Source organism: Phocoena phocoena, chromosome 6, assembly GCF_963924675.1.
Source record: "Phocoena phocoena chromosome 6, mPhoPho1.1, whole genome shotgun sequence".
NCBI classification, from domain to species: Eukaryota; Metazoa; Chordata; class Mammalia; order Artiodactyla; family Phocoenidae; genus Phocoena; species Phocoena phocoena.
The window spans coordinates 8,083,827-8,099,038 of record NC_089224.1 but is presented as its reverse complement, the minus strand read 5'-3'; the positions used below and the strand labels follow the sequence as shown (position 1 = coordinate 8,099,038).

At 46.5% G+C, this 15,212-nt stretch overlaps 1 protein-coding gene across 2 annotated transcripts in view; it reads left to right on the top strand.

Moving 5' to 3' along the window:
* Window positions 1-1,635: 1,635 nt before the first annotated feature.
* The window catches only part of GATA4 (GATA binding protein 4), a 48,607-nt gene continuing 35,030 nt past the window's right edge, over window positions 1,636-15,212 (top strand). For both annotated transcript variants that reach the window (XM_065878896.1, XM_065878895.1), the window contains exon 1: window positions 1,636-2,251. In XM_065878896.1, the coding sequence (XP_065734968.1) occupies window positions 1,636-2,251 (616 nt within the window). The remainder of the gene's footprint in view (window positions 2,252-15,212) is intronic.

Genomic DNA, 15,212 nt, shown 5'->3' with positions numbered 1-15,212 from the left:
TCCTAAGGAGAAAAGTGGGCATGGACTGGACAGCCTTAAACCCTTGGAGTTCTACAGATCCTGTCCCCTACCCCCTTTAATTGTACTTTGATCTTAAAGGAGTTTCAAAACTTTTCGGTGCTTCAGTCCCCTCTTTTGTAAAATGAGGAGAGACACTTTTACTTAGTGGAATTGTGGAGAAAATGACCTGGAGCTAAGCAGGTGCTTCAGAACGTGTAGTGCTTAGTTTTATCAGAAAAATTGCCTGGTGAAATAAAAACACAGGATACAAGGATATAATCAAGTCCTACAAACTGTTCTTTCCCCCAAGCAGTCTCATTGGTGTTCTGATTCCATATGTGGGTGGATCAGTGATTCCATATGAAAAACCCGTTCGATGAATTGGAATGGTTCAGTGAGTACTGTAGCTCTGTAAAGTGACTTTGTACATTCCTCTTACTTTTCTTGATATCCAGTCTGCAAAATCTCCAAAATAAAACTACTTGCGAGAAACGTGTATCTTGTCTGATTTGATGTCCACGTGATATAGCGTATGGATAACAGATTCCACAAACTTTTTCACCGAGATTTAGCAGACACTGTGCTCACTTATAAATATTTAGACTCTGCCTCTAGTTAAAAAAAAAAAAAAAGATTGCAAACAAAAATTTCTTAGGCTGCTGGTTTTTATAAAGTTTGTCCTTGTCTTCCATGGGCAATCTAAAGTTCTTTCATGGCCAGGATCAGTTGGGGATAGGTGGGGGGACAGAGGAGATGGGGCGAGATTTCTTAGGTCTAGGTTCTGTGCGGAAACCGGAAACCCTTGGACTTTTAAAATACTGTGACAAGAATATACTAGAAATAGGGTAAAATTAAAGTCCTTCCTGACAAGCAATACAAAAAAAAAAATGAGCGTGATCATAACCAGTAATTTCATGTCCAATAACTGGGAAGCCCCGGGTCTCTAAATCGCCCCTCCCCGAGGCTTCCCTCCGGCAGCCGGACCCCACGGCCTCTGCAGAATAGCTTCCCGCGGAGCCGGGTGGCCTCCGAAGCTGGGCCCCCGAGAGTGGCGATTTTGTTTGCAGGGCGGGAGAAGCAACCAAGTTTAGGGGAAATGGGCTCTGGAAGCTCTGGATGAACTTATTTCCCTCTTTGTCATTCCCTCTTTAGACGCGGCTGCATCTCGGAGGAAAGGAGCCAGCCCGGCCCTCGGCCTTGGAGCCAGCCTCCCGCACCGTGCACCGCAAGCCGGGGTGTCCTGAAGACGGCGGTGCCGCGCAGCGACAGGCCAGGCCGCGTGACCCCGGCTGGAGCCCCTTGCCCGCGCCCGGGCGCTACCCTGCGTCTTCGCGACCTCCAGTCCCTGCAGTGGATTCGGCCCCTCCTCCACCACCTCCGGGAACAACCGCAAATTCAGTTTGGGATTTTCCTGAGTAAACCAGAGCCTAGAGTCTTTGGCTCAATGCTGGATTTAATACGTATATATTTTTGAAGGATTCGTGTGTGTTTTTTTTTAACCTTTGATTTTTGATCTTCATTTTTGTGACAGCCCCTCACTTGTACATTATTCGTCTTTTTATTTTTGTATTTTTATTTTCTCTCCCCGCACTGATCCTTGTCCTGAGGACTCGGACGCTGCGAGCGCGCGGGACGATGTACCAGAGCCTGGCCATGGCCGCCAACCACGGCCCCCCTCCTGGCCCCTACGAGGCGGGCGGCCCGGGCGCCTTCATGCACGGCGCAGGCGCCGCGTCCTCGCCGGTCTACGTGCCCACGCCGCGGGTGCCCTCCTCCGTGCTCGGCCTGTCCTACCTCCAGGGTGGAGGCGGGGGCACCGTGTCCGGGGCCGCCTCGGGCGGCAGTTCAGGGGCCGCGCCGTCGGGCGCAGGGCCCGGGACCCAGCAGGGCAGCCCGGGCTGGAGCCAGGCGGGAGCCGAGGGAGCCGCCTACACCCCGCCGCCAGTGTCGCCGCGCTTCTCCTTCCCGGGCACCACCGGGTCCCTGGCCGCCGCCGCCGCCGCCGCTGCGGCCCGGGAAGCCGCGGCCTACAGCAGTGGCGGCGGGGCGGCGGGCGCCGGCCTGGCGGGCCGCGAGCAGTACGGGCGAGCCGGCTTCGCGGGCTCCTACTCCAGCCCCTACCCCGCCTACATGGCCGACGTGGGCGCGTCCTGGGCCGCGGCCGCCGCGGCCTCCGCCGGTCCCTTCGACAGCCCGGTTCTGCACAGCCTGCCCGGCCGGGCCAACCCTGCAACCCGACACCCCAATCTCGGTGAGTGCTGAGCGCGCGTCCCCGGGCGGTCCGGGGCCGGAACAGAGGTAGTTCTGAGCCTTGTTTGGGACATTTAATTTTTCACAGGTGTGCGGGGGCGGGGGCAGGGGATAGAGGGGATACGTGAGTTTTTCCAAGGAAAGCAAACTGGGAGACAGAACCTGGCGGCCAGGGCGGGCGGTAGTGGCGGTGAAGGTCACAGCCCCACGGAACCCAGATTCCGTTTAGTGAGGGCGGGCCTGCCCTCTAGATCCTTTTCTGAAAGGGAGAGACGACTGCAGGGTGGCCCCGGGCATCGGGTGTGTCTGGGTCTACGTGCGCCCGGGCAGCACCCGTCTGTAGGTGACTGCGGAGGCCGCCGGGCGAGCCGGCTGCACAGCGCTGGGAGCACCGGGTTTCTGCTCCCACCTTCTCTCGGCCGTTGCTCAGCGTCCTCCGCAGGGAACTGATTACATGGCTTGGGCCCAACATCTTCTGGGCCATTTGGCGGGCCAGTTGGAGGATCCCTCGGGGTGGCAGAAGATTTTCCTGTCGGGGAGTTCACACCGGGAACAAATGAGGGACCCTAGCAATGGAGATGGATTGAACTGGGATCAGTGCCAGGTGGGTGCCTCGGGGCCAGAGCGTGTTGTGACCATGTGCTGGTCGGCGGGGCATAGGTGCCCAGGGCTGCGTTGGAAGCGCACTCCAGCTCGGTGTCCGGGAACGCGGGAAGCCCAGAGGTGCATCTTTATAATGCCCGACTGAAGTGGAGACATTGCCGGAGGTCCAAGTGTTCAGCCTCGTCCGGTCCCGAGGGCTGGGGTTAGAAATTACAATCGTAATGGGCACAATTTTAATAGCTTCTTTGAATGTCAGACTTGGGAAGGACATCAAACGTGTGCCCCTTGCTCCCATTTACAGATGAACAAAATGAAGTCCGAGGAAGGGCTTCGGCGCTTCAGGCTGAGAGAGAAAGGAAGTGGCAACGCTAGTTCAAAATGCAAATGACCTCTGGTCCTGTGGAATTTCAGGAAGGGACGGGATCGGGCTTGGATGGAGACTACTCTTGTAGGGGAGGGGAAGCCCAGACTTGAGCAACAAAGTTAACATTTATTGACTACCTACTAAGTGCTAAATCCTTTCGCATTTGTTCTCACTTTGAAGAGTAAAGTCTGTTCCTCCCAGGTTTCCAGTCTTGGGCTGGCTCCGAGAAGGGTCCAGGCTTTGAAGAGCTTTTAATTTATCCTCAGACCCTGGGTGGCCTGGGGAAGAGCCCCAGGGGTGTCCGCCCAAATACACATCTCAGGTAAACTGATTAACCATGGATGTGGCGCCGGGTCTTGGAGCTGTGGCTCCCAGTTTCCCCCTCCCCGTCACGGGGGAGCCAGACGGCACCCCCAGAGAGGAAGGCCCGCCCCTCCCCAGGCTCCGGAGACCCTCGGGAGGACCTTGAGAGATAGCTCGGCAGCATCTCCATACAATGGCAGCTCGAGGTGGGCATGCTGGGCGTGGGCCCCTCAGGCCCCACGTTCTTAGAACCCTCCTGAGTTCTCTCTAGAGCTCCCTCTAGAACTCCTATTTTAAAATAGGGAGGAATGGTCCACACAGTTTCACTTCTTCGAACTTGGGGGTGGGGTGGGGAGGTTGCTTCCTAACCCTTGTGATCCTGGACTGAGAATTTGGTGCTTGGTTAGGGCAAAAAGAGAAGTCTGACATCCAAAGATGGGGGGGGGGGATTCTTTGTGGTCATGAGAGTCACAGCCACAACAATGTAAAAAACAATAATACGGTGGGGGAGTGCACACAGTGAGTATTTAGATTCTCAAATGTAACCCATACCAGGCCGGAGGGTGTTGGAGTAAGTAGTGTTTCCCACACTCCAGTGTCAACAGATGGCAAGCCGACCTTTAAGGAGGGCCCCCTTGCTGACAAGTGTGGCCTGTCTTCCTGGCACGCTGTGCTGTGTCCCACTACTTCAGGAAGTCCCACCTGAAGACAGCCCTGGGGTCTGGCCAAGCAGTTGGATTTTCTCTTCTGTACGCAGCCAAGTGTTTTAAGTGGGCAGGTGGTGAATGGTTCCACGTTACCTATGTGAGGGGACAGGAGGCACGTTGAATTTGTTGGCATTCAGATCTCCAGCATGTTCTGCGTGTGGCACTTGCATAAAAGCCAGTTAAAAGCAGCATATGTACATGTGCTTTTTATATGTTCCTCCTATCACATGGACCCTCCTGTTAATGCCTGGTAGCTTTATCGAGGACCATCACTGACATGTTAACTGATGCTGAGTGATCGAAGGATGATGACAAGTGATTACTGAGTCCGTGGTGTTTATTGAGAGCTTGCTGTGGGGAGTTGCCACTGGGTCCTAAGATGGCAGTACGGGGTGAGGTATGACAAAGGCAAACCTAGATTCAATTTCGGGTGCCCCTGTGATCTCGGGCAAGGTACTTACCTCTCTCAGTCTCCTCTCTTTTCCTGTATAACGGGATGGTTGTAACTACTTTTAGTGTTGTTTTAAATTAGAAAAATAAGGTAACATTTGTGAAGTTCTTGGCTTCGGCACATAAATGATGGCTATTTGGGTAAATAATCACTATCATGGCAGAGTGACCAATTTTTCTGATTTTCTCAAGACTGAGGGCTTTTTAGGATTGGAGATTTTGAGTGCTAAACCTAGGACAGGCCCCCAACAAACGGGGATAATTGGTCGCCCTAAACAGGCATGAAGACAGGTGAGTGACCCAGCAATGGGCTATGGCCATGAGCTGAGAGCAGAGGAGAGAAGACAGAGGTGTACCTCCCTCTGTCTAGGAATCTGGAAGTCTTCACCTAAGTGGTACCATCTGCACTTGGTGCTGAAGGGTAAATAGAGTTTGTCAGGAAAAGTACCTGCAATTTGGAAAGAAAAAGAAAGAAAGAAAGAAAGAAAATGCATGCCCTCATTTACTGTCACACTGTCTGGTACCATGAAATAATAGAACCCAGCTTGGCTTTGTTTAAATGATGCATTTATCACCATAGGTGAAACCACACAGCTTACCTCATTCTTCACACAGAAACTGTTTTTAATTTCAAAGAGGAGAAAAAAGAGACCACCTTCATTTCTCTATGAAGTATTAAACGTTAGTATTAACAATAGTTCATATCTTGCCAGAGTTCTTTTGTTGGTTATTGGAATAAGGCAAAAAGCAAAGTAATAAAAGCAAACAGGGGCCTCTGTAGAGCTCTGGACTTAGGGTGGAAGGAATGACTCTGCCTTGACTGCCATGTATATAAACTTTAATTCATTCCAAGTTCAATATGAGCCCTGACACAACCATTGAATTCATGAATTAGGCTGCACTGATGGAATTATGTGACCTTACTGAGACCAGGTACAGAGTCTCACCCATGTGTAAGTGCCTGGCACATGCTGGGCACTGAGCAAATATTTCAGTGGAGATCCAGGAGGGAGTTGCTGCAGTCCTCTGCCCAGGTCAAATCACACACCACGGCTGCTGAAGAGACCCACCGGAGGGCTCTGGGGAGGAGTGAGCCAGATGGGAGAGGGTTCCTGAAGCCTTGGGCAACCACTGGAGCAGTTTCCGTTGGAGAAGTCCCAGGGTGGGTAAGAGAGGGAGAGAGTGTCTGTGTATAAATATCTAAAAGGCAAAAGTCTATGTCCTTTTAACTTCGTGGTGCTCTAGGTGAGCAGATATTACATTTGAGGAGAACACTTTTGCACACAGGATTGTAGCTGTTGAAATGGAATGGCTATGTCTTATTCATGCACCCCTGGGCACCGAAAGTGCTTACGGAGACACCATGTGGCCATCTGCCAGTGGAGCTGTTCTGGGGACTCTTGCATTTCAAGGGCTTGGGTCTGCGTTGGTGTGCCTGTGAGTTAGCTGTGGCGGGATGATATAGCTGTCTCCTTTTAGAGATCCTGATCACGGTTGTTAACGTAGGCATATCCATTTGTCAGAATTCATGGATGTATACTATTAAAATAGGAGTGTTTTATTGTGTGTACATTACACCACAATAACGTTGATTTTTGTACCAATTAATGCTTGTAAATGCTTAAGGCTGAAAAGGAAACTGGAAATTATATGAGACTATGCCTTAAAGAAAATAACATTGTGGTAGATGTTACTGGAAAAGCTATGAAAATATAGTTTATGATGGAATAACAATTCTTTTGTGTAATAGAAGAACAAGCAGTTATGATTTCAAAGGAGTGCAACAGTTTTGAATCACTTTAAGGGTTGATTAAAAAAAAATAACAACACAAAGAAATGCGTGTATATCACTCAGTGTTAGCCAAATGGTTTCTTTGAAAGCTTTGTCTCATTCACGGTGTTCTAAGAGTTTGTTTATGGTATAGGTTGGTGGAAGACTCTGAAGTGTTTTCTGGATCTTTTGGGAACTGCTTATCAATTAAGCCACTTGCCTTCAGAGCCAGTGCATTTATGTAGGGAACTTTGTGAGATGAACTCGTCGTAGGTAGCTTGTTTGGCTAGAGAATCATTCGTCAGTCTTTGAGAAACCAAAGTTGTTTAACTTTCCGTTACCACCCTGAGCAGGTCAGTCAGAGCTGGGGCTGGTCTGTGGTGTTGCCCTGAGAACCATTTAAATGGGGAAGGTGTGTGTGTGGCTGGGGAGGGGGGCGTAGCCAGGGATATGTCACTGCTTCTAGTGAGATCTGTCACCTGCCCAGGGGTGTCCCATTGAAAGGTCAAGCCACATTTGTTAGGTACTTTCTAAGCGCTCAGGTGAAATGATGCACAGGAGACAGCTTTAGATAACACTTTCTTCAGTATCCCTCCCTATTTTTTTTTTTTTTTTTTACTTAAACGAGCTAAGAAAACAAACATACTCCGAGGTGTGGGGAAACAGGAACTCTGATACCTGTGGATGGGAGTGTAAATTGGTACAGCCTTTATGGAGAGCCCTTTGTGTTATCTGACAAATTACAGAGCTGATACCCTTGACCTAGAAATTTAACTTCTAGGAATTTATTCTACAAATATAGAATATATTCTATGGGTACATGTTAGTTGCAGCACTGTTGTGTCGTTGGAACTAATTATTCCAACCAAAATTGTAAATAATCTATATCCGCCTTATTAGGGGAGTGTTTGTGTTCACATGGTACATACAAACAATATGATATCTTGCCAGCATAAAAAAATTAGGAAGTTCATTATGTAATGGTATGGAATCCTCTTCAAGACATTTATAAGTGCAGGATGTGTGTGTAGCACTGTATTTGTGTAAAAAAAGAGAAGAAAAGATGATATGCATTTGGAAATATTTAATTTCTCTCTGGAAATATTCACAAGGAACCTGTAGCATTGGTTGCCCGTCGGGAATAACTGGAGAGGTGAGGGGAAAGGGTGAGAAAAGGACTTTCACCATCTGTGCCTTGGAACTTTTTGAATTTTTAACCACCTTAACCAGTTTTCATTGTCCTTTCTGTGCTTCTTTATTAATCCATTAAATAACAAGAAAATACATTTAAAATACAGGGAGGTTAAAGTTAAGATTTACTTTGTTTTGTTTTTACCTTAACAGTTTTTAAGTGTACAGTTCAGTAGTGTTAAGTTGTTGTTTACATTCTTGTGAAACAGATTTTCAGGATTTTTTTGTCTTGCAAAACTGAAAGTCTATACCCATTAAACAACACTCCGAACTTCACCCTCCCCCAGCCCTTAGTAACCGCCGTTCTGTCTCTATGAATCTGACTACTTTATTATTTTTTTTAAATAAATTTATTTATTCATTTATTTTTGGCTGCATTGGGTCTTCGTTGCTGCGCGCAGGCTTTTCTCTAGTTGTGGTGAGCGGGGGCTACTCTTCGTTGCGGTGAGCGGGCTTCTCATTGCGGTGGCTTCTCTTGTAGCGGAGCACGGGCTCTAGGCGCGCGGGCTTCAGTAGTTGTGGTGCGTGGACTCAGTAGTTGTGGCTCACGGGCTCTAGAGTGCAGGTTCAGTAGTTGTGGCGCACGGGCTTAGTTGCTCTGCGGCATGTGGGATCTTCCCAGACCAGGGCTCGAGCCTGTGTCCCCTGCACGGGCAGGTGGATTCTTAACCGCTGCACCACCAGGGAAGCCCAATCTGACTACTTCAGATCTGTCTCTATGAACGTGACTACTTTAGATCCCTCATGTAAGTGGAAATCATACCGCACTCATCTCTTTGTGACTGCCTAATTTCACTTAGCATAATGTCCTCCAGGTTCATCCATGTTGTAGCCTGTGATATGACTTCTTCCTTTTAATGCTGAATAATGTTCCATTGTATGTGGGTACTACATTTTGTTTATTCATCCGTCATGGACACTTGAGTTGTTTCCTCCTCTTGACTTGTGAGTAGTGCTGCTGTGGACGTGGGTGTACAAATGGAACCTTTTTAATTTTGAGCCATGTGACTATATTACCAATTAAAAAAACATTAAACCAATTAAATTTTTAAAAAGACATAGTACTCATGAATTAACTTCCTGAAAGTCTCCCGGCTTTTTTTTAAAAATAGAGTTCTATATTTAGAGTTTATGGATGTACAGGAAGAGTACTTTAAAACATAAATTGTTATTTACTGAATTCGGCTTTTGATTTTTGCTTATCCAACAGGAGATTCCTTTACCTAGGGGTCAGAAAACCCTTATCCTACTCTCAGTAATGCCTTCTGGGAGCAGATCTCCGTCCACAGTTGTCAGATGTCGCCCCCCTCCCCGAACCCAACCCCACTGACGTGACTTCCTAAGATCCCCTCGTGGGCACATACACTGGTGACCTTTCCTGGTGTGGGCACTTCTCCCTCAGGTTATTTTGGGGCCAGAATGGAAAACCACTAACCTAGGACAGTGATGGGATTGTGTTAGAAAACCACATTACCTTCTCCCGAGGCAAGGTAAGTCTTTTAGCCAATTCTTTTCAACCTGTCCTTTTAAGACCTTTGAGTTGTACTGAATTTAGAGCTGCAAACGTTGCTGCTTCTGTTTGCATAAGAAAGAGGAAGGACCACAGGTTTTCCCATTGCCTTGCTCTAGAAGTAGGCAATTCTTGCAGGTCCAGGGATGCTGCTGTTTTAAGATCTTGAAGGGGCCTTTCTGACATCGGAAAGTATTTGTCTGCTGGTGACTTCCTTGACCTCCAATCCTGCGTAAGGTGCAGTTGATAAGGCTCTCTCATGGCTTGGGAATGAGTATCACTCTGTTATATTGACCTTCTATGGCCCATGACATGGTCTCATGTAACACACTCCAGGGAGGATTATTTAAACGTTTTATTGGCTACTATAGAGCTACTCTTTTGTCTCCTTCTCAAGAAGGTAAGGGAAAATAATATGAGTGGGGTTATACTAGGAATAACCTCTGACCTGTTTTAATTTATACAAAATAAGTTTACAGGTTTGGGTACATACATGTTTGGAAACCAGCTAACAACTTTCAGCTTTTTAGGGACAGGAACCTATATCTTTTACCATATATGCATATATATATATATACACATATATACATATATCTATGTGTATATATATATATATATATATATGTATTGTGTACTATGCATATATGCAAGTAAGTTGGATCCTTTCTCGAGGGTCAATGAGGAAGTTGTCAGTCAGGTAACAGGAACTTTTAAGTCCTTCTTGAGAATTAGATATTGTGATCTCCATTTTGCAGAAGAGGAAGCTGATGGTCAGAATGATTAATCTGCCCCAATTCCTGCTGGTAGTAAACAGCCCTGGCTTAGAACCCAGGTAAGTCCCACTTCTAGGACCATGCTTTTTCCCTGTTTGCCACACTTTGCATTTGCCAAGCTTAAGGGCGCTCCACTCTTCAGATCCAGAAGGTACGTGGTGTTTGAAGGACTCAAGTAAAGTTCAGGAGTTTGTGTTACTCTGCTCACTACCTGCTCCCTCTCCCCAGTGTAGTTTCTCTTCTCTGTTTTCCTGTTTCCCACCAATGTCTCTCCATCTCATTCTGATACTGCAGAACTTGCAATGCCAGGAATCCCTGCCTCACACAAGCTTCCTTTCAGCATCCTGATTTGGGTGTGCGGAGAATTAGAGATTGCCCAGAATTCAGACCCTCCAAACTAGAAGATTCTTCTTACTCTGGGGGGGACTGTTGGCTGCATAAGAAGAGCTAAGCCGTCTGGCTCTCTCAAAAATCCCTTTTCTTAAGGAAACTAGAACCGTCTTCTCCGTATTCCCTTTTCTCCAAAGGTCGGAGCTGAGAAAGGAGGAGAGGAATCACAGTGGTTATATTTTTTAATGAAGATGAGAATAGGGGCATGGATCAAGACAGTGGATAAAACCCCAAGGCTGGTAAGAGCCCATGGAATTGGTCTGAGCTGATCACAGAAGCCATGAGTGGAAGCTTTCTCGTTTCTGGCAGGGGGCCTAGGGTTTTATCTATTGCTACTCTGTAATCAGAACTGAGCCAGGATATTTAAGCCTCTTATCTGAATGAAGGGAATTTGGTTTTCTGGCCTTCAGTACTTTGCAGGAGCCCCCAAATTGCCTTCATGTCTTTAAATATCTTTTTTTTTTTGCCAAAGGAGGAATATAATCCAGACAGGTAAGCCATGCCATGTGGTTCACCCTCTGCAAATGGAATGAACGTGAGGATGTCTTTCACTCTGTGTTGAATCATCATAGATGAACTTTCTTTTGGAGGATGAGACATCAAGGAGTTACCACCAGAATATGGTGGGAAATTTTGAGGATCATTAAGCCGCAGGCTTTGCGATTCGTCAGTCACAGATCCAGTTTTGCTGCTTAAAACTGAATTAAATCCTTAAAGTAATTTTTTAATCTTCCTTTTTTCCTTCCTAGTTTAAGTCTCCATTTCTACTTCTAGAAATCCAGTCAAACTTTATCAGCTCCATTCAGTACTGATCGATAGCAACTGGTGAGCAGGTTAATTATAATCGCAGAATAAACGCTGGAGTCTCAAAGTTCACCACTTTTGCAATGTTTCCAAACCCCTCCGGGACCATGCCAAGAGACTCTCATTGACACATTCAGAGCAGGTGTGGGAGTTTGAACCCAGGCAGACAATCGGATCTGATTCAAGACAACTCAATTTGGCTTCTTATCTGCAGCTTTTCCTATCTTATGATGTCTGTCATTTCAGATAAAAACAAGTTCAGTCAACTGAGCTGGGAAATGGCAAGTTACATTTTCTTCTGATAAAAGTTTTCTAGTTGCTGTTTTATCAGATTGGGTTGAAATTGTATGTGTTTCTGTCAAGGTCTGCAATGACCTTTTCAGATATTTTATCAGGTATTAGGTGGGGAAACCTTTTTTTTTTTTTTCTCTTTCTTTCTTTGACCTAGCAGAGAATGACCTGACTTCCAGGATCATAAATCAAACTAGGCAAAGAGAGGCAATAATACAGGTTACCCATCAAAATTGAGTAGGCGGGGGAAAACAAACAACAAATAAAACCTTTCGCTAGCATATAGAGAGAACTTAACTTGACCCGTGGTTCTCACAGTGTACACTTAATAGGAAAATACTGCTTATTTGAAAAAAGAGAACGTATTCCACGTCAAAGATGGCTTCAGAAAAACAAACAGTTTTTTTTTCAAATAGTATCAGCAAAACTTAAGTATTTTTCTTTTATTAAACTCAGGTATATTTACTATGGAGAAATGAAAAACTCATATAAACCAATGCACAGAATTTGTAATCTTACCATCCAAAGATAACCGCTGTTAGACATTAATCCTTGGCTTCTTAGTTACCATACATATACAGGCATGTGTATATCTATATATTTAAACAGTCATAAAAGTTACTGTTTAGTTATTTCAGCACTGAAGAAAGTTTTCATAAGATTGGTGACCCAGACTGGCTCCTAAAGACTGGTCTCTTAAATAGAGCAAAACTGGGAAATTGACTGAAAGAGCTGCCAATAATAAATAGCCAATCAAATGGGAGCGTTGTGTATAAAAGCATAGCTTTTCAATCTTATAGTATGTTATGTTTAGCCGTTTTAAGGCTAGAGCATATTTATAAGTTTTAAGTGGTTGCCCCCTTGAAGTGAGGTGACCAGCTGCAGGAGGTGTTGATTTGTGAGGCTCTGGTTTGTTGAGAAATGTGAGCAAGTAGCTTTCAACCCACTTTTTAGAAGGGGAGGTCAGTGAGGTGAAAGTGTATCAGTCCAGCCCAAGATCCTGTCCCCTGCTCTAATCTTCCTGCTGTGTGACTTTGGACAACTTATGAAGCCCCTCTGAGCTTGAGTATCTGCACTCAAGGTTAAGAAATCAGGCCAGGCACAGAAATAGTGAGAAGGGGTATTTAAAATCCAGGGTCTGGGAATTCCCTGGCGGTCCAGTGTTTAGGACCCCACGCTTTCACTGCCGTGGGCCCAGGTTCAATCCCTGGTCGGGGAACTAAGATTCCTTAAGGCCCACAGTGGAAGGAAGGAAGGAAGGAAAGAGAGAAAGAGAGAAAGAGAGAGAGAGAGAGAGAGAGAGGGAGGGAGGGAGGAAGGAAGGAAGGAAGGAAGGAAGGAAGGAAGGAAGGAAGGAAGGAAGGAAGGAGAAAGAAAATCAAATCAATCCAGGGTCTGATGGCAGTGCCCGTGACAATAGTTCATGCTGGCTGTTACAGCAAAGCTACCATAGTAACATGGCACCTTCCTGAGCTTACCTGGCATCCACCTGACTTCATGCAGTCTGTGTAGAGCAGGTTTCCATGGCTACCTGCCTCATTTTAAGCAGTAGTATCTGTGAAATTTCAAGTTGGATGGGCTAATTTTATTTTTTCTTATAAAATACTTAACTACTAAAATGTAAAAACAACGGTGGGAAACCATGGGTTAAGTGACCTCAGAATTGGTCTCAGTTTGTGGTTCCTTTGGTTTTGTTTTTCTGTTATTCACTAAACCCATTCAGTGCCTAAGGTCCCCGCAGGCCGCGGAGATCTGCAGAGGGTAGAGCTCTGTTACAAACACCAGTACCAGACACACCATTTGCCTCATCGGCCAAGAAGCCAAAAAATATTTTTTACCTGCTTCCTGTGAGCTGGGCACTTGTTAGGCTTTGGAGATCGAAAACGAACCAGGTGGTCTCTGCATCCCAGGAGCCTACAGTCTGGCAGGGGAGGTAAAAAAAAAAGTGAGAGTCTGAGTATATGGAGGGCTATAGAGGGGCAAATCTGGGTTCCACGCGAGTCCAGGATGCCAAACCGACAGAGACCAGGCTTCCTGGAGGAGTGGACTCCTATAGGGAGTCTGAAACGATGAAAGCTGAGGACATATCTTTTTTTTTTTTTTTTTTTTTGCCGTACGTGGGCCTCTCTCTGTTGTGGCCTTTCCCGTTGCGGAGCACAGGCTCCGGACGCGCAGGCTCAGCGGCCATGACTCACGGGCCCAGCCGCTCCGCGGCATGTGGGATCTTCCCGGACCGGGGCAAGAACCCGCATCCCCTGCATCGGCAGGCAGACTCTCAACCACTGCGCCACCAGGGAAGCCCGAGGACATCTCTTGAGTTGGCGCTTCTGCAGTGTCGGGGGGTGGGGTGAGGGGGCCATGCAGCAGGCAGAGGCATCTGGAGAGTTCGGACTTGGCCTGGGGAAGAGAAGACTTAGACAGTGGAGGGGCAGGATTCAAGTAGCATTTTGGATATGTCGTTTTGGTTATAGTGTAGAAAGGCTAAAAATAGTGGCTCTTGTTTGTTTTGCTTTTGCCTCGCTCCTGCAAGGTAATGACCGCCTTCCCTCTGCATTTCTGCACCCGTTCCCACTTAGAGAAAGATGTCTGATGGAAAGGAAGAGGCTCGCTGTGAAGATGCTGTGGAGGGGCTGTGTGTCTGTGGGTGCGTTAGCAGTAGGGCACAGTGAGGCTGGGCGGCTTGTGTCCAGGCTGAGGTAGAAGAAGGGGCAGAAATCCAGGCTGATTCTAGTTCCCAAACCAGATCCCTGCCCTGGAAAGGATGGGGCCGTGGCTGATCTGACCTCAGAGGTGGGGTCCCACCCTCTTCTTCTCAGTGATTCTGCCCGTAAAGGTGAGATGTAAAGGGCCAGGAGTGGCCTGAATAGGAATACAGATAATTACAGGGGAAAATACTGTTTATGCAGGTGTGCAAAGCCAGATGCCACAGCACCTCCCTCCCAGGAGGGTTAGAGGTGAAGATGAAGACTTTAAGTTCAATTCCTGCCTTTTAAACAAGTTTTTAAGAATATGTTAAATTTCAATCATATGCAAAAGTAGAGAGTGTCTACTCATCCCCCAGCTTCAACAAATGTCAACTCTCAGCCAGCTGTATTTCATCTGTATCCGCTCCCCCCCCGCCCCCGCCGCCCCGCATTCCCCTACACTAGGTTATTTTGAAGGAAGTTCCAGACAACTTATCATTTTATCTCTAAATACTTCTGTCTGTATCTCTAAAAGATATAAGGATACTTAAAAAAAAAATACAGCCCCAGGACCAGTATCACTCTGATACAGTTAACCACCACTCCTTAATATCATTAAATATCGAATCGGTATTCAAATTTCCCATTTGTCTAATTTTCTTTAACAGTTTGTTCAAATTGGGATCTAAATAAGGTCCATACGTTGCCTCTGTTGATGTCTCTTAAGTTTCTTTTAACCTATAGTTCCCCTTTTACTCTCTCTTCTTTTTCCTGCAATGTTTGCTAAAGAAACTAGGCTTTTCCTGTAGGTTTCCCACAGCCTGGATTTTGTTGATTGCATTCCCCTCATTTAACATGTTCCTCTGTCCCCTGTTTTTCGTGTAAATCTGTGATTGGAAAAATAGGCTAGGTAATGTCCAGCAGCCATGGACGGTCATTGCCTAGACCTGTTATTTCATCAGGGGTTGCAAACGGTCGCATTCTAGCGCTCTCACTCCTTCTTCATTTATTAGCTGATACACGTCTATAACAGTAAAAAAAATTTTTTTTTTAGTTTATCAAATATTTGGTTACCCTGAGTTACAGTTTGTATAGGAAAGGCAGGATAAATGCTTGCTTCT